At 41.1% G+C, this 17876-nt stretch overlaps 1 protein-coding gene across 1 annotated transcript in view; it reads left to right on the forward strand.

Annotated features, from left to right (window-relative positions):
• Positions 1 to 521: 521 nt before the first annotated feature.
• The window catches only part of BUB1 (BUB1 mitotic checkpoint serine/threonine kinase), a 38022-nt gene continuing 20667 nt past the window's right edge, over positions 522 to 17876 (forward strand). Inside the window, exons 1-10 of the mRNA XM_021087047.2 lie at positions 522 to 619; positions 5270 to 5329; positions 5405 to 5543; positions 6771 to 6967; positions 9445 to 9488; positions 10138 to 10238; positions 11729 to 11781; positions 11876 to 12060; positions 13796 to 13947; positions 15881 to 16140. Coding sequence (XP_020942706.2) covers positions 594 to 619; positions 5270 to 5329; positions 5405 to 5543; positions 6771 to 6967; positions 9445 to 9488; positions 10138 to 10238; positions 11729 to 11781; positions 11876 to 12060; positions 13796 to 13947; positions 15881 to 16140 — 1217 coding nt within the window. The 5' untranslated portion in view covers positions 522 to 593. The remainder of the gene's footprint in view (positions 620 to 5269; positions 5330 to 5404; positions 5544 to 6770; positions 6968 to 9444; positions 9489 to 10137; positions 10239 to 11728; positions 11782 to 11875; positions 12061 to 13795; positions 13948 to 15880; positions 16141 to 17876) is intronic.

The following is a 17876-nucleotide window of genomic DNA, read 5'->3' on the forward strand; positions in this document are numbered from 1 at the left end:
AAACCAGAGGCGGGCATGTCCGCCTGGACTTAAATCAGTCTCCACTCTACAAACGGGATTATTTTCTTCTTTCCATAAGCCAGACATGACGATTCCGGTTTACATATTTAAACAAAGGGTCGAAGAGGCAAGTCTCTGGACCTAAGGGCCGAGGCACAATTTTTTCCACCTCAGGAACCTCAGGTTAGTTATTTTGCTCCCAGGATGCCTTAATCATGTAATTATGTAAGCCAGTTGCAGCTTGGACAGCCAAGGAAAAAGAAACATAAGTACAAGCTCATTCCTTGGCTTGAGCCAACAAAGAGCCTTCTGCACACTGCAGAAGTCTGGGTCTGAGCCCTCGCTCAGGTCACCAGGAGCTTTCAGCAGGGCTGTGCTGAGCAGTACAGGCCCTGGCGCTTGGCAGGGAGGTGGGGCTTGTCTGCCGGCAACGGCCCCGGCGATTGGCCAGCCCATCTGCGGCGGAGGCCAATGACCAGGTGCCTGGGAAACGCTCGTTGCAGCGACTGCGGCTGCGCGGCAGATTCGAATCGGCGGCGGCTCCTCCACAGCAGCGTAGTGGGGGGGTTCCGGCTGGCTCGCGTCCTCTCGCCATGGATAACCCGGAAAATGTCTTTCAGTAAGTGTCGGTCCGGTTTTTTTTTTGGGGGGGGGGACGTGATTCCCGGCTGCCGGCCGCCGTGAGGCAGGGGTACCTGGGTTCGGGCCTGGCGGTCTGCAAATCCCCAGCCCGGCCCGCCCCAGACCTGCCTCCCCACCCTTTTCTTTTCCCTTCCGCCCTTTTCCTTGGCTCCGAAATTTGTCCCCTCCCACCCGCATCCCATCCCCACCCCACCCACTCTCAGCACACCCGCATCCTCAAACCAACCCCACCCCACCCCCGCGCCCCCTCACCCCACACCGGCTGAGCCGTGGCCCACTTTGGAGTCATGGAAAGACCGCTGACGGTGTAGCCGGGACTCTCCGCCTACACTCCGGCCCTTCGTCGGAGCTGCGGTCAGAGTGACAGATCCGGATGATTTGGACAATTCCCTCAGCGCTCCTTGCTTCTCTGTAAGGAACCCCCTCTGGGCAGATCGCGGCTGCGGAAGAAAAACGTCTAACCCAACAAAACACTAAAACTTGTTCGTAGGTTTCATGAGAAACTGTTCAAAGGCACTTATTCCAAAAATTCTAGGACAGTAGGAAGAGAGAACTTTAAATTGTAATTACCCATAATCCCACAGGGTTTTGTTTTTTTGGGAAACACGTTTGATGTCAGATATTACATGTTACAGGTGTACAGTACAGTGATTAACAATTTTTAAAGACTATACTCCATTTATAGTTATAAAATATTGGCTATAGTCCCAGTGTTGTACAATACAGCCTTGTAGCTTAGTTTATGCCTAAAAAAAGCCTTTGAATAATATACACTTTAAGGGGGAAAAAAAGTTATGTTTATTGTCATCTATGTCAACCTTCTAACAACACCTTTAAAAATCCACATGCCTTAGTTTTATGACTTAGGTGATTGATCCAGACTATTTTGAAAGAATTTAAAACAGTTAAATCATATGCGACAGGAAGTAAAACTGGTTAGTTTGTTTGTTTGTTTTTTTTTTTTTTTTTTTTTTTTGGCTTTTTTAAGACCACATCAGGGGCTATGGTGATTTCCAGGCTAGGGGTTGAATCAAATCAGAGCTACAGCTGCTGGCCTATATCACAGACACGGTAACGCCAGATCCCAGGCCTGTCTGCGACCTACACTACAGAGCATGGCAACGATGGATCCTTAATCAACTGAGCAAGGCCAGGGATCTAATCTGTGTCCTCATGGTTACTAGTCAGATTTGCTTCTGCTGAGTCATGACAGGAACTCCAAAACTGGTTAGTTTTATCAGTACCAGGGTAATTTTACTCTTTGGGATCAGAAGATTCAGATGGTTAAGTGCCATCAAAACAAAAATCTCTTTGCCTTAAGACTTTTTCCTTAGCCCAGCCTGCAAAGGACTCAACTTTAGAGGCTCATTTTCCCCCATTTTAAGAGAGGAAGATCAGATATTTCTGATCTTATTTTGACTTTCCAGAGGCTAATTTGCATGAATGAACTGGGTGTTTTAGTATTAACTTACAGCGTATTTAAGCCATATTACTAGGGAAATGTGGTAGTTATCAAAACATGAAATGTTTACTTTGAGCAGCCTATTATTATATGTATTTCAGGAGAAAGTAATTTTATAACTTAAGAACTCGTATACTGCTTATAAATTGTGGGGATTTATCTGCTATGATGCATGAGAGGGAGATTCTAAATTTAGGAATTTTTTTTTTTAACTTTTAAAAAGTAAGTCATACATTTACATGGTTAAAAAACGTTTTAGAAAAATGTTCACTGCAATCTATACCCAAATGCTCTCCACCCCCTCATATGTAACTATTTTTCTAGTTTGGTTTTCAAGGGTTTCTCTTTGCAAATATAAATATTTATGTTGTAATAATATATGGACGTAACTATGTGTGTGTGTGTGTGTGTGTGTGTGTGTATGTATGTAGGTACAGTTCCTGCCTTTATTTCACATAAAATGTAGCAGAGTGTGTACACTAATGTTTTTGATTAATAGTATCCTTGGAGATTTCAATTGATAAATTCTTTCTCATTCTTTTTTACAACTATGTGATAGTTCATGTACCACAATTGATCTAAAAAGTCCCCACTGATGGATAGTTGGGTTGTGGACAATCTTTTGCTATTAAAAGTAGTGCCATGGAGAAAAATCTTGTACATGTGGCATTTTGCTTATGTCTGTCCTCTAGATTCCCAGAAGTGATTTGCTAGATCAAAAGTAAATCCATCTGTAATTTTGGTAGATAATCCCTTGATGGGAATTGAGTACACTCACCTGCAGCCCTGTTTCCATTGCTTCCCTACATATGTTGTCATGTTTTTGCAGTCTGGTCAGTGAGAGTTTGTGTGTCAGTTAGGTAAATTTCTCTTAAGAGAATGGTGGTATATTTTTCTGTGGAATGCCTTTTGTTCATTTTTTAAATTGGGTCGGAGTTTTTTTTTTTTTGTAACCCCAATTTCTAGAAGCTCTGTTTTGTTATCCCAGTCGCTTTTTTTTTTTCCTTAAGATTGCACCTGCAGCGTATGAGCATATGGAAGTTCCCAGGCCAAGTATCTAATCGGAACTGCAGCTGCCAGCCAGCCCATGCCCACAGCCACAGCACTCGGGATCCAAGCTGCATCTGCCACCTATACCACAGCTTGCAGCAATGCTGGATCCTTAACCCACTGAGTGAGGCCAGGGATCGAACCTGCATCCTCATACTAGTCAGGTTCTTACCCTGCTGAGCCACAACGGGAACTTCTCTTTTGACTTCTCTTGTTTTGTTTTATTTATTTGACATATAGAAGCTTTTAATTTATATAATATTAGTTGGCTTTATCTAGCTTTTCTTTTGTGGCTTCTGGATTTTGAGTCATAAGAAACATTGATTTCATTTGTATCTTGAGGTGATAGCGAAAAGAAAGTGTTACTTTCAAACTTTTTGTTCCCCCCACCACCACCACCACCACCAACACACACGCACACACACAAAATGTTAACTTCTCTGATGGAAACATGGAAGTCTTCCTTAGCTTGACTCTCTTTCACACTCAGGATGCAGTTGCATCAGCAAGACCCATTGTCTCTTTCTCCAAAACCCCAAATTTCACACTTGAACTGTTCCTACCCTGGTCCACTCACCACCCTGTCAGTGGGACTCTGCAGTAACCTCCTAACTGGTTTCCTAACTAACTTCTATTCTCATCCTTCACCCCATTCTTGGAGAAACACAATGGACATTTTAAAATGCAAATTAGATCTTGTCACCCCCCCCCACCTCTCTCACAGCTCAGCCTACTTAAGTAGCTGCCTGGGTCTCTAGCACTGATCAAAAATCACCCCCTTCTGGAGAAGGAGGCTTTCCTTGACCACTCTACCTAAAAATAGTAAATATTATCACACTCTTACCCCTTCTCCCATCTATTGGGTTTTATTTTTCCCTGTGTGCTTAATATTACTTGACAATTTTACCAGTTTCTTTTTGTTTGTTTACCCCCCTAGCACCTGGGGTCCCGTAAAGAACTTTGCTTTGCTTGGTTGTGTCTTTTTAGCTGTGGTTGGGTATGCAGAAGTAGGGCAGGCAGAGTTCACAGGAGCTATAGCCCTGACTTCTGACCTCTGAGCTTTGCCATCACACGTTCTTCCTTAGAGACATCATGTTCCATTGAGGCCCAGAAAGCAAACTGTATCTAGAAGCTGTGATAAGCCTTCGCAAGCCCTCTTCAAATCTCCAGTCAAGCTCCTGAGCAGCAAGGGGAGGGTCTGGGTCAATGCCATGCCTGGGTTCCACCATTAGGAGGAGGGGCACTGCCCCTTACCATGGAGGTAGTGACAGTGGGGATCTGGGAGAGGAAAAGGAGACTCCTGGGGATAGACCTGGGGGCCTTCTTTTAGCTGCTGCTTTTTAGGGCTATTTCGGGGGTCTTGCATCTTCCTTTCTTCTAAGAAAAGACTGACCGGGAGTTCCCGTCGTGGCGCAGTGGTTAACGAATCCCACTGGGAACCATGAGGTTGCGGGTTAGGTCCCTGCCCTTGCTCAGTGGGTTAACGATCCAGCGTTGCCGTGAGCTGTGGTGTAGGTTGCAGACTCGGCTCGGATCCCGTGTTGCTGTGGCTCTGGCATAGGCCGGTGGCTACAGCTCCTATTCAACCCCTAGCCAGGGAATCTCCATATGCCGTGGGAGTGGCCCAAAGAAATAGCAAAAAGACAAAAAAAAAAAAAAAAAGAAAAGACTGACCACTTCTGAGTTTTCTGATCACTAAGTAAATGCTCTTTTCCTTTTTTTTTCTTTTTCTTTTTTTTTTTTAAGGGCCACACCCAAGGCATATGGATGTTCCCAGGCTAGGGGTCAAATCTGAGCTGTAGCTGCTGGCCTACACCACAGCCACAGCAATGCCAGATCCAAGCCTTGTCTGTGACCTACACCACAGGTCTTAGCAATGCCAGGTCCTTAACCCACTGAGCGAGGCCAAGGATCGAACCTGCAGCCTCATGGATGTTAGATTTGTTCCCGCTGAACCATAACAGGAACTCCTGCTCTTTTCATTTTTACATAGCATTTGAATTGGTGTTTAAGATTTAGACTTTAAGGTGTATAAATGATAAATATAAAATGAAATACATTTGCTTTTAGAAATTATCCCTAGTAATCCTAGGTGCATGTTTTTCTCTGTTCTAGAATGTTCGAAGCCCATATGCAGAGCTACAAGGGCGATGACCCACTTGGTGAATGGGAAAGGTTAGTATTTTTTTTTTTTTTCTGTAAACAAACTATATGCTACCCTGAAAATTAATATTATCCATATTTTTCTAGTTATGTGCGATGGGTAGAAGAGAATTTTCCTGAGAATAAAGAATACTTGACAACTTTATTAGAGCATCTAATGAAGGAATTTTTAGATAAGAAGAGATACCACAGTGACCCAAGGTTCATCAATTATTGTTTAAAATTTGTAAGTATACTTTCAGATGTATAGTCATATCTCTAGTCATGGTGTACTTTGCTTTTTACCCCAGATTTTAAGATCATTTTAGACTGTCTTTTATTTTGATTCCTTATGTTTCCAGTCATAAATTCTTTTAGGTTGTATGGCCAGAGACATGTATTTTACAATCTTTTAGCTTCTGTATTGTGGAATCAGTGATTCAATTTTAAAATCCTTCTCTGTGTATGAAGTCTGAAATGTGACAACATGAGGTAGAAACCATTAAACTACAAGAAGGTTTGTTGGATGAGAAGTGTGTTTGGGGAAGGGGAAATAATCAGGCATTTCCAAGTACTATGAGGGTTCCTGGGAGTAAATTAAATTCATTATGAATAATTAAGAAAATATTAACTCTCAGAAATGGAATTTAGTACTAAAAGGAGAAGGCTGCCTCAGATTACGCTTTAAAAGATTGTCTCCTCATTCTTGAAATAAAGGCTTGGGGGCACAAGTTCTAGTAATAAAATCAAGAATGGAGGAGTTCCCGCTATGGCTCAATGGAGATAGGCAGCACCAGAATGCAGGTTTGGTCCCCAGCCAAGCACAGAATCTGCTGTTGCTGCAACTCTGGTGTAGGTCACAACTGTGGCTTGAATCTGACTCCTGGCCCAGGAATTCCATAAGGTGTGGGGTGGCCAAAAAAAAAAGAGAGAGAAAGAATGAAGTTGAACCCTTACCTTATCTCCTAGATAAAAACTAACTCATAATGGATTGAAGACCTAAAATTAAGAGTTCAAACTATTAAACTCATAGAAGAAAACATCACAGGAAACTTCATGACACTGAATTTGGAACTGAATTATTAGATATGACACCAAAAGCACAGGCCAGAAAAAAAAAAAAAAAAAAAAAAAAAAGAATGAAGTAGATAGGGTGCACATGGATTTGTTCACTAAATTTGAACATATGAGGATTAAAGACACCCTATGGAACTCACACTAGGATACCTTTATTTAATGCATTAGGACTAATATCTTGGGAAGTGGTGTGGGTTTTTAGGGGACATAGAACATCAAGGAAAGGGATGAGCTTATCTTGGAGGCTTGTCATCAGAGGACCACCCAGGCCTTCCCTTGCACAGTCCACATCCTGAAGCTTCAGTGGAGATGAGTGCTGAAGGCTGCCTGGACCCTGGGCCACACCGAGACCAGCAGTTCCTTTGTTCTCAGGTCTGTCTGCTTTGGGTTTCTGCAGGCCGAGTACAACAGTGACCTTCATCAGTTTTTTGAGTTTCTCCACAACCATGGTGTCGGGATCCGGTCAGCTCCTCTGTACATAGCCTGGGCTGGTCATCTGGAAGGCCAGGGAGAATGGCAGCAAGCCAGCACTGTTTTTCACAGAGGAATTCAAAACCAGGCTGAACCTAGAGAGCTGCTGCAACAGCAGTACAGGTAGTTTGAAAGTAAAACTTCTCACAGTGTTTCCTACCTTGAAATATAATGTTTGCTCTTAGAAGATTTTTCATGTTATCTGTTTGTACAGGGAAATAATTCTCACTGGGGAAAATAAGGATACATAGAATCATGTATGAAAATATTACTGTTAACATTTTCGTGCACTTCTTTCCCATGCCTGTGTGTGTGCTTTAGTGTCTGTATTTTAATAGTAAACCGTACTGTATGTCTGGTTATAGATACTGAGCTTTATACTGCTCTTAAGAAATTATGCACTTTCATAGTACTTGCAAGTAGTTACAAAATCTATTCCAGAGCTATGTCATAATTTAATTGTTCTCCAGTGGAACTTTTAAGTTGTTTCCAACATTTTGATTTTTATAAAGAACATAATGAATAACTATTGTTCACAATTTTTAATTTTTTCAGTGACTAAATAATCTTATTTTGGGTATATGTATATACACCTTAAGACAGAAAACTAAAGAACAGAAGAAACGCAGTGATTTAGTTGGCATTTTTTTCTCCACTTACAATAGGATTGCAGGCATATTTTACATACATATGCGGCCCTGTGTCAAGATCTCTTTTCTTCTTCATAAAAGTATTTCCTATTTTCATCTAGTTCCTTCTTATAGATTTTCAGAATTGAAACTATGGAGTCAAATGGTGTATGAAGGGTGTTCAGGCTTGTGGTGCCTGTAACCAAATTACCTGCTCAAAAGGTGGTACACGTGTCCCGTCTCTAGCTTCTCTCACTACAGCATTTACCAGCTCTTAATATACTCATTGTTTTCAGCTTTGCTCCAGTGCTCATGCTCTTTTTATTTATTTTTTATTTATTTATTTATTTATATTTTTGTCTTTTTGCCATTTCTTGGGCTGCTCCCGCGGCATATGGAGGTTCCCAGGCTAGGGGTCTTAATCGGAGCTGTAGCTGCCAGCCTACACCAGAGCCACAGGAAGGCAGGATCCGAGCAGCATCTGCAACCTACACCACAGCTCATGGCAATGCCGGATCGTTAATCCACTAAGCAAGGGCAGGGATCGAACCCACAACCTCATGGTTCCTAGTCGGATTCATTAACCACTGCACCACGACGGGAACTCCTTTTTTTTTTTTTTTTTTTTTTTTTTATGCTCTTTTTAAACTTTATTATGAGAATTTTCAAGTACACATTAAACAAAGAAAAAGTTATACAATGAGCCTCCATTTACTTATCACTTACTTTTAATACTTATTAACATTTGATCATGTTGTGCTGAAGGATATAAAGCAGTTCCAAGACAGCAAAATATTTTACCCCAAACACTTCCTTAAACATCTCAAGAAGGTGATTTCTTACAGAATCTTACATCATTTTCACACCTAACAAAATGAGTAATAATTCTTTAATACCTAATTTTTATTCATTCCTCATTATGTCAAATGTTTTGTTTTGTTTTGTTTTTTTAACCACTGGTTTGTTTGAATTAAGAGTCAGACAGCATTTGACATTTGGTTGTATATCTCATAGTGTCTTCATACTACACACTCCTGCTCACATATACCCAAAAATGTTGGGCTTGAAAGTTGTATATTACATGACAGGTTGATTGATGTGTAAAGATGCTGAAATGATATTTTTAACAAGTTGTTGGAGTTCCTGCTATGGAGCAGTGGGTTAAGAATCCAACTTCAGTGGCTGGGGTTTGATCCTCGGCCCAGCATAGTGGATTAAAGAATCTGGTGTTGCCACAGCAGTGGAGCAGTTCACAGCTGTGGCTTGGATTCAGTCCCTGGCCCAGAAACTTCCACATGCTGTGGGTGCAACCATAAAAAAGAAGTTGTCACAGCATGAACACTAATATATCTGCTTTTTAAAGTAGTTCTGTACTTTCACATCTTCCTTCAAAACAATATGCCATCTATTGTGTTCCAGATGTAGAGAATGCCTAAAAGTAGCATTCAAATACCCCATGTTATATATAATACATGCATACTTGATACCCACAGAGAAGGAGGGTGCGTTTTTATATGAATTTAAGGAATACATAAACTGGGAAAAAGGAGGAACTTTTCTAATATAAATGTACTAGGGGATTTCCCACTGTGGTGCAATGGATTGGCAGCATCTCTGAAGCACTGGGACATTCAGTCCCTGGTTTGGCATGGTAGATTAAGGATCCACTGCAGCTCAGATCTGATCTCTGGCCCAGGAAGTCCATATGCTGTGGAGTGGCAAAAAAAAAAAAAAAAAAGGAAAAAAATAAAATGTGTGTGTGTGTGTATGCGTGTATGCTGGTTTGAAGACAATCCAAGAATCTTTTTTTTTTTTAAATTTTGTAGCAACTCCAAATTTATACTTTCTCTTAATCTCAATCTCAACTATTTTATAGTAAGCTGTTTAACATGTTTGGATTTCACTTTAATCTAAATACATACTTAACTCTAAGTTATAGTCTATATCGATACCATCCCTGCTATCTTTTAGGTTGTTTCAGACACGCCTTGCGGAAACCCATTTACCGACTCAAGGTAAAATAATGCTTTCTAAAATGTCCAAAGTGTTTGCAATTTTTTTTTGATTTTTCACTGCTATTTTTTTTTCCCATGAAAAACATCCATCTGGTATTTATTGACTGTATTGTCTTAGGCAGGGAAAGCACTCTGCTAATAATAATGCCTGATAAATAGCCCTGGAGAGCAGGGGCTCTACCTTAGCACTTTAAAAGAAAAACTCACAAGAAAAACTCGGTGTTCACTTGTATTTTTAGTTTTTTTGTTTTTAAATAAGAATTGCCCTAAATAGAGGACAGTAGTTACTCTGGAGTACATCTGTTCTGAATGGAATCAAATGTGTTTAATACAACTTTTTAAGATGTGTAGTAATTTTTTGTAGAAATATAGACATCATTGCAACATTAAGCATCCTATCCTGTAGTTTAAAATAATGAGAGTTTACATTTCCTTCAGAGACTTCCTTGGGCATTTTGAATTGATTAGAAAATTGTCCCTACAATATTTATCTTATTTATAAAGTGTTTTAGTTACATTTTCTGAGACAGTGTAAATGAGTTTAATTTTTAATGTTTCTTTTTGGAAGATCAAGGGATGTATTTGTAATAATTTTGTTTAATATGATTTTACCCTTATTTCTTTTTGTTTCATCCTTTTCCCTTTATAGCGAGAATTTTAGAACCTCTGCATGATGCTCAGATTATAAACCAAATGGTAACATCAAAATCAAATCCAGGAAATAACTCAGCCTGTGTTTCTAAGAAGCAGGTAATAATAATTGTGGTTCATGTGGCAACTGCAAAGGGTACTGAACAGTCATCTGACTGCCATCCACATTTGCTTGGGCATCTCACTTGTCCCCCAAGACACTAACCCCCACATCAGCTGTGTGCTCTGGGGCACCTTTCTGGGTCTGTCATCATCTGCCACTGCTCACCTCAAATAAAAGAACTCACTGTCTGACTATAACTTTCTGTACTTGTCTGAGCTCAGGACCCCCACTCCATGGCCTCCTGTCTCACCTCCCCAACAGCCTCTCTCCCCTGTCCTGTATGCCTGCCTTTCACAGGCCCAGGATCCCCTATCCTGTTCGTACCCACTTGGAGGCCCCACTTAAAAGCACTCAGAGCTTGGAACTTAACCTCACCAGGGTTTTTAACTCACCAGCAATTATGTTTCCAGTGTCACAGTTCACTCTTTACCTCTTATGTATTGCTTATATTTCCCATTTTTCTCTCTAATGCCAAATTGTAATGATTTTAAACTTCTTTCCACTTTCCTCAAACTGGGGACCTGGCTATGTCTAACCTCTCCCTCAGGAGCTGGCAAAAATACTATTTCAGTGAAACAGCAGAAGCCATCAAATGACCCCTGTCCATTTTTGTTACCAACCAATAAGTTACTGCACACCTCTCTGCCCTCACAGTGTGGGGAGGTGGCCTTCCACTGTGCTTGGCTTTTGTCCCCCTCGAGGTTTTTGCCCTGTTGAGATCTCTTCTGCCCTGATGGCTTATCAGCTTGTTTCCCATCATATTTCCTCTTGTACCTCTAGTACCATTGCACTTTCAGAGTTTGCTAAGGACCTTCTTTAAGCTAAGTCCCATGGAAATGCCTCTTTCTCTGTGCACATGTACAAGTTTTATTAATTTAACACATTCTGAAAAGTACAATATGAATTTCTAACTTTGGCAGATACTGAGACTCCCCCAGTTTACCTCCTACCCACGTTTGCCAGTCTCATTTTTTCCTGCTGCCCTGACTATCAGTTTCTAGGCTGTGGAGATGGGTCTTGTTCACAGTCACTTCCCAAGACCTAGCTTAGTACCTGACATATATGAGATGTTCAGTAAATACTTCTCTAGTGAGTGAATGCTAGTATTGGAAACTTCTGAGCATAGACTAGTACCAGAAGAAAGTTTTAATGTTTTTTTTTTTAATGTAGCTATTTGGAAGTTAATTTCATTATATTTAGGTGCTGTGGTTCAGCTCCTAGACTATGAATCAAAGGAAAATAAGTGCCCTTCTCTACTACTAAGGATATTTTTTTTAATCACTTTCTTATTGGGCTCTAGTTGGATAAGTTGTCATAAGAGTAATAATGCAGACCAAAGCTTCAGGTATTAATTGTAACTTAAAAGACAGTAGGTAAGTCTTGATGATTAAGGGATCCCTCAAGTGTTTTCCTATTGCTTTGTGAAGCAATTTGGATGATGGTTTCTTTTCAGATAAGTGAGTGCTTTTCTTCTCTGTCTTTTTAGGGTTCAGAGCTTTCTGGAGTAATATCTTCAGCTTGTGATAAAGAGCCGAATATGCAAGTACAATCTGTGTATTAATCTGTCACTTGGTTTCCTTCAAGAGATGCTTCAGTACGCTGTTTGTAAATAATGTATTTTTCCCCATTTTAGGGAACAGAGGGTGATCATGATTTCTAAATCAGAATATTCTGCACACTCATCTTTGGCGGCCAAAACTGACATTCAGCAGGTTGTTATGTATTGCAAGGAGAAGCTTATTTGTGGAGAATCAGAATTTTCCTTTGAAGAACTGAGAGCCCAGAAATACAATCAGCGGAGGAAACATGAGCAATGGGGTACTTCACTTACACAATTTGAGATATACTCTGTCCCTTAAAGATAACACTCATCTCCAAGTAATTACATTTGGGGCAGATAATTGACTCTACTGAAAGAATCGCGGTGGGGGCGGGTGGAAACAACTGTCTAGCTTATCCTGTTGGAAGCCTAGAAGTCTTTGTTAAATATTAGTGTAGCAACCACATTTTCTTGACAGCAAAGCTCAGAGTTGAAACAGCAGTAAAATACAAATCCATGCCTGCATTGCCTTAACTTGTAGTGAAATGGTAAATAATTTTTAACCTTTCATATATTATCTGTGTGGACTTGAACTTCTGCATATAGCAATTCTAAATCTCTGGGTCTGTTATTTGTACTGTGAAAGGATTAGGTTGGGAACTAGAGTTGAGAAGAGCTTTTTCAAGATCTGCAACTGGTATAAATAAGACATTCGAGGGTCCTCTGATCAAAATGCCATGTTATTCATGGCTATACTGTGTGGTGGATCAAGCCTCCCTGACACCAATGTTGGCCCTCGCCTGTGCTCTGACAATGTGGACCTCAGAGGAAAATGCACCTCTGTCCCACTCAGGGCTTCTACACCATCTGTGGATTTGTGCTGTGCCCACTCTGTAGGCCACTTTTTGTTTTCTTTATTTCTCCTCTGGTTGATAGCTGAGAGGACAGGCCGTTGACACACACGCAGGACACTTTTGTGCCATGCACAGATGCTGATGTCTGAGCTGGACTGTGTGATTCACACTGCTGTGGTTATGTTAACCAGTTATCGGGAGTGGGTCTGATGGCAGTGTACGCGACACAATGACCTTTCAGTGCACTTTACTCTTATTCCTTCTTAGAAAGCACCTAGAGAGTTAGAGCTGGGAGTTCCCGTCGTGGCGCAGTGGTTAACGAATCCGACTAGGAACCATGAGGTTGCGGGTTCGGTCCCTGCCCTTGCTCAGTGGGTTAACGATCCGGCGTTGCCGTGAGCTGTGGTGTAGGTTGCAGATGCTGCTCGGATCCCACGTTGCTGTGGCTCTGGCGTAGGCCAGTGGCTAAGGCTCCGATTCGACCCCTAGCCTGGGAACCTCCATATGCTGCAGGGGCGGCCCAAGAAATAGCAAAAAGACAAAAAAAAAAAAAAAAAAGGAGAGTTAGAGCTTTTAAAAACAGTCCCATTTTTCAAATGATTTGCAGTCATGATTGTTCTCCAAGAAGTGCTTGGTATCATACCATGCTGTTACCAAGTACTTTTGTTGCGCATGTAAATTTTTATAAATTGCGTGCCCTGAACTCAAAGATAACATATTTTAGTTCTAATAACCTAGTACAGGGAGTTCCCATCATGGCTCAGTGGTTAATGAATCTGACAAGGAACCATGAGGTTGTGGGTTCGATCCCTGGCCTTGCTCAGTGGGTTAAGGATCCGGTGTTGCCGTGAGCTGTGGTGTAGGTTGCAGACGCAGCTCACACACCGCGTTGCTGTGGCTCTGGTGCAGTCTGGCAGCTGCAGCTCCGATTAGACCCCTAGCCTGGGAACCTCCATATGCCACAGAAGGGGCCCTAGAAAAGGCAAAAAGACAAAAAACAAACAAAAACAAACAAACAAACAAAAAAAACCCGAGTACACATGGAAAACACTAGTTAAAAAACTTGCCATCCTAAAATTAACGTTTTACTGCTTTTGCATGAATTCCTCTGATGACCCGAATTTAAATTTTGCATGCAAACCATTTGTCTTTCCTAAAGTCCATGAAGACAGGCATTATATGAAAAGGAAAGAAGCAAATGCTTTTGAAGAACAACTATTAAAACAGAAAATGGATGAACTTCATAAGAAATTGCACCAAGTGGTGGAGCTGTCGCATGAGAACCCGCCTTCCTCCCAGGACAGGTCTGAGGTGTGTGCTCTTCCCCAAGGCTTCCCGAGACCAGTACAGCAATTTCTGTTGCAATCAGTTCTTTTCTGTCCTCTAATTTTAGAATTAATTCTGATATCAGTTTAGTTACTAGCTTTCCAAATTTTTTTCCCCCAGCAGTGGGGGAAGACACAATCTCATACACTTCCAGGCAACAGAGGTCACATTTAATGAGCCAAGCATCAGACACTGGGTTTCTCAACAGCAACACAGAAAGATGTTCAAAATGTAGAATAAGAAAGGAAGTTTAGAACAGAATATGTAGTGTGTTTTTATATGTGTGTGTATCTCAGTGGGGGCTACATATTTCTGTATTTATGTATTAGTCCTTTTTCTGATTTTTCTTTTTTGGTACAATGACTGTATATGTAATGGAAATTCAGATATAATGATTTCATTAATTTGTGTTGAGAAGCCAGCACACACCTGCAAGAATGGGTCTCAGGACCTGTTTATCCTACAGACTTCCTGTTGCCTCCTTCCTGTTTTCAGCTCCACTTTCACTTCCATTCTGAAATGTGTTCAAATTTCTGGATGTCTCTCCAAGTGCCATTTTAATGTGTTAGGATTCCTTCATCATCGTTTTGGTCAGGTTTGTGGAGAGGAAGTAGATGATAAAGCAGGGGTTTAAGCCACTGATTTTCACCATAAACCTCTCTTTGTGAATATATTTTTATATATGATTGGTATAAGGGTATATTTTTCCAAATGGGTCTCCAGTTGTTCCTAAATCATTTATTGACCAGCTCAGCTTTTCCCTATTGGTACATAATATCTTTATCACATACTAAATTTTTAATATATAAGACCTATTTCTAAAATAACTCTTTGTTTTGGTCAATAGGTTTCTTCTTGATCACTCCACATTATGTTTACTACAGCTTTGTTGTGTGTTTTCATAGTCTATTATTATTTTTTATTAATGTACTTCAGAAATGAATATTATGATTATTTTTATTCTTTACTAATTTCATAGGTGAGGAAATGGTATAGGTTATTTTTAATTATCTTTTTGATAACTAGTAAGAATAAATTTTATATTTTGTCCATTTATCTGTGAAATAACTATTCTTGTGGTAGATATTTGGTGCTTTTCTTTCTTTCCTTTTTTTTTTTTAAATGGCTGCACCCTCAGTGTATGGAGGTTCCCGGGCCAGGGATTGAACCCGAGCTGCAGCTGTAACGCAGGCCACAACTGTGGCAATGCTGGATCCTTTAACCCACTGTGCCAGGCTAAGGATCAAATTCTGCACCTCTGTGGTGACCTGAGCCGCTGCAGTCAGGTTCTTAACCCACTGTGCCACAGCGGGAACTCCTGGTGCTTTTCTTAACAATTTGTGAGAACACTTTTACAGGGCGAGGAATTAACTCTTTGTCTTTTAACTTGGCAACATGAGAGTGTACATGTACAGTCAGAGGAGTACATGAGTAAAACAATAAAGGCTTTAAGTTAAAGGCCTGTGTCCTGCCCATTGTGAGCCATGCTTTTGTGGCAGCTAGTGCCATTTATCATCACGGTTCCTAGTCATTCAAGAGAAAATGGCTACCAAGGGTATCTTAATGGAAGGAACACCATTATGAGCCTTTGATAATATTGTTAGTCTTTTCCCAAAATTAAGTAAAGAGAAACAGAACAGTTCTTAAATACTGATAAATGGCCAGGACTGATATTTTGGTGAAGTGTGAGCTGCCCATTGAGTCTGTGGTTGAGAAGCTACAAAAGCATCCAGTGCATAGAGTGGCCTTTGTGGTTGTTGTTTACTGTGCATTTCAGAGCACCTGGCAGGGTAAGGGGCTGCCTCAGGAGGAAAGGAAGCTGTAGGAGACAGATGCCATTCTTTGAAAAGTGTAATACCTAATTAATAACATTCTGGACCTCACGGCTTTGTTTTTGTTTGTTTGCTTCATATGAAAGGTTAATCTAGCACAGGTAGGGCTGCATGCAGGCTCCCTGCAGGAGCTCGGAGCACCGAGTCTACCAGCTGTCAATCAGCAGCCATCAAAGAATGCAGGAGAGAAACCCAGGGAGGCACCTCCTGTTGTTCCTCTTACAACAAATGCTGTCACCGCTACTTTGGTGTCCCCAGCCATCAACCAGAGTGTAGCTCCCCTGGTTCTTCTGACAGCCCAACCAGTGACAGATACCATGTTTACAGTGACCGACAAAGCTGCCAGGTAAGCCAAAGATAGCCCTAGAGATGATAGTTATGGGAATGGCATCCAGCAGCTTCTTTATGTGACCTGCAATATCAAGAGCCATATACAAATGATGGATGAGTCCCTTTCTTTGGCATCGCCTATAGCACATGGAAGTTCCTGGGACAGGGATCCACCCCACACTAAAGCTGTGACCCAAGCTGCTGTAGCGACAATGCCAGATCCTTAACCTGCTATTCCACAAGGGAACTCTGAGTCCTGTTTTTTAAAATACTTTTTCAGTGGGCATGTAGTAGAAAAACTAAGTTATGGAAACATTAGCCCCAAGTCGTTCATTGGGGGAGTTCCTGTCGTGGCTCAGTGGAAATGAATCTGACTAGCATTCACGAGGATGCAAGTTCTATCCCTGTCTTGCTCAGTGGGTTAAGGATCTGGCGTTGCCATGAGCTGCAGTGTAGGTGTGGCTCAGATCTGGCATTGCTGTGGCTGTGGTGTAGGCCGGCAGCCACAGCTCCTATTCCACCCCTAGCCTGGGAACCTCCATATGCTACAGGTGCAGCCCTAAAAAGAAACAAAAAAAAACAACAACAACAAAAAAAAGTTTTGATACCCTGAAACTAAACAATCTTTATTTAACTGAAGAATATACAGCTGTTAGACTGAAATTGCCTTTGCTTACCAGCTTTGGCTGAGTATATATAGAGATATTACAATCCAGATAGTTCCTTAACATTTGTTCTCCCCATGTTCCTTCTGCTGTCCCACTGGGAGCAGTTTGAGATTAATTTTCTTTACACAATATGCCAAAAACTCTGTTTACTGTTATGGAAGTTTTTTCCTCCAATTTTGAGCAATTTTCCTAGATTGCAAAAATTACAATTAATGTCATATCATTTGTTTATATTTTTATCTTCAATCACTTTGGTGTTCTTTCTCTTTTTTTTAAACATATAAAAATGTATTGCTCCAGGAGGAAAAATAAAAGCCACAATGTAACCCACATCCTCCTCTTGGGCTAAACCCCTTTATAAGTACTAGTCCTCTTCAGTGTCCAAGGTTCACTTTTATCAGTGGTGTCTCCTGGAAGTAAGACTTTAAATCATCATGCTTTTTCAGTCACATTAGGATAATAATTCAGACCTGTGTCCTGTATGACACCATGCATATAAAAAGAGGACTGTTGTGTGGGGGCTATGACTTCATTAATTCTTCATTTGCAAGATCATAAAATGGTCAAAACAGCAACAGTGATGGGTTCTGCAGACAGGATGGGTGTCCAGCAGTCCTTTATAAAATGGGGAAACTCTTTGACATAGCGATCACTCAGATCTCAGTCAGAAGCTGAGAGTGACCCTGGCCTCAGCCCAGGCAAGGGCCAGAATGGACAGCTGACCACAGCAGAAAAAGGGCACCCTTCTCTTATATCTCATATAAAGTTCATCTTTTTATGACAGTTTAATGGTGAATTTGTAGAATTAAAAGTGCTTTGCACTACTTTTCATCCTCACAGTGTCCCTTAAAGGGAGCAATGGTAAATAGACAGATGAAGTCCACTCCCACGACTGTACCTAAAACGAACTATGATATAAATGTCTCAGGCACCACTTTCCCTTTGTTGACAACTGTTGGGGTCTAGAAAACAGTGCACTGTGGCCACCTGCTTGTCACAGGAGACGTGGCCCATGCAGTGAAAACACTTGTGCTGGCCTGTGTCATGGCTAAGGAAGAGCTGAACAAGGCCCCTTATTCCAGAG

The sequence above is a fragment of the Sus scrofa genome, chromosome 3, assembly GCF_054392235.1.
Source record: "Sus scrofa isolate SSC_HxYL_T2T_F1_AM1 chromosome 3, Sscrofa_HxYL_maternal_Yorkshire_Landrace_v2.0, whole genome shotgun sequence".
In the NCBI taxonomy this organism is placed as follows: Eukaryota; Metazoa; Chordata; class Mammalia; order Artiodactyla; family Suidae; genus Sus; species Sus scrofa.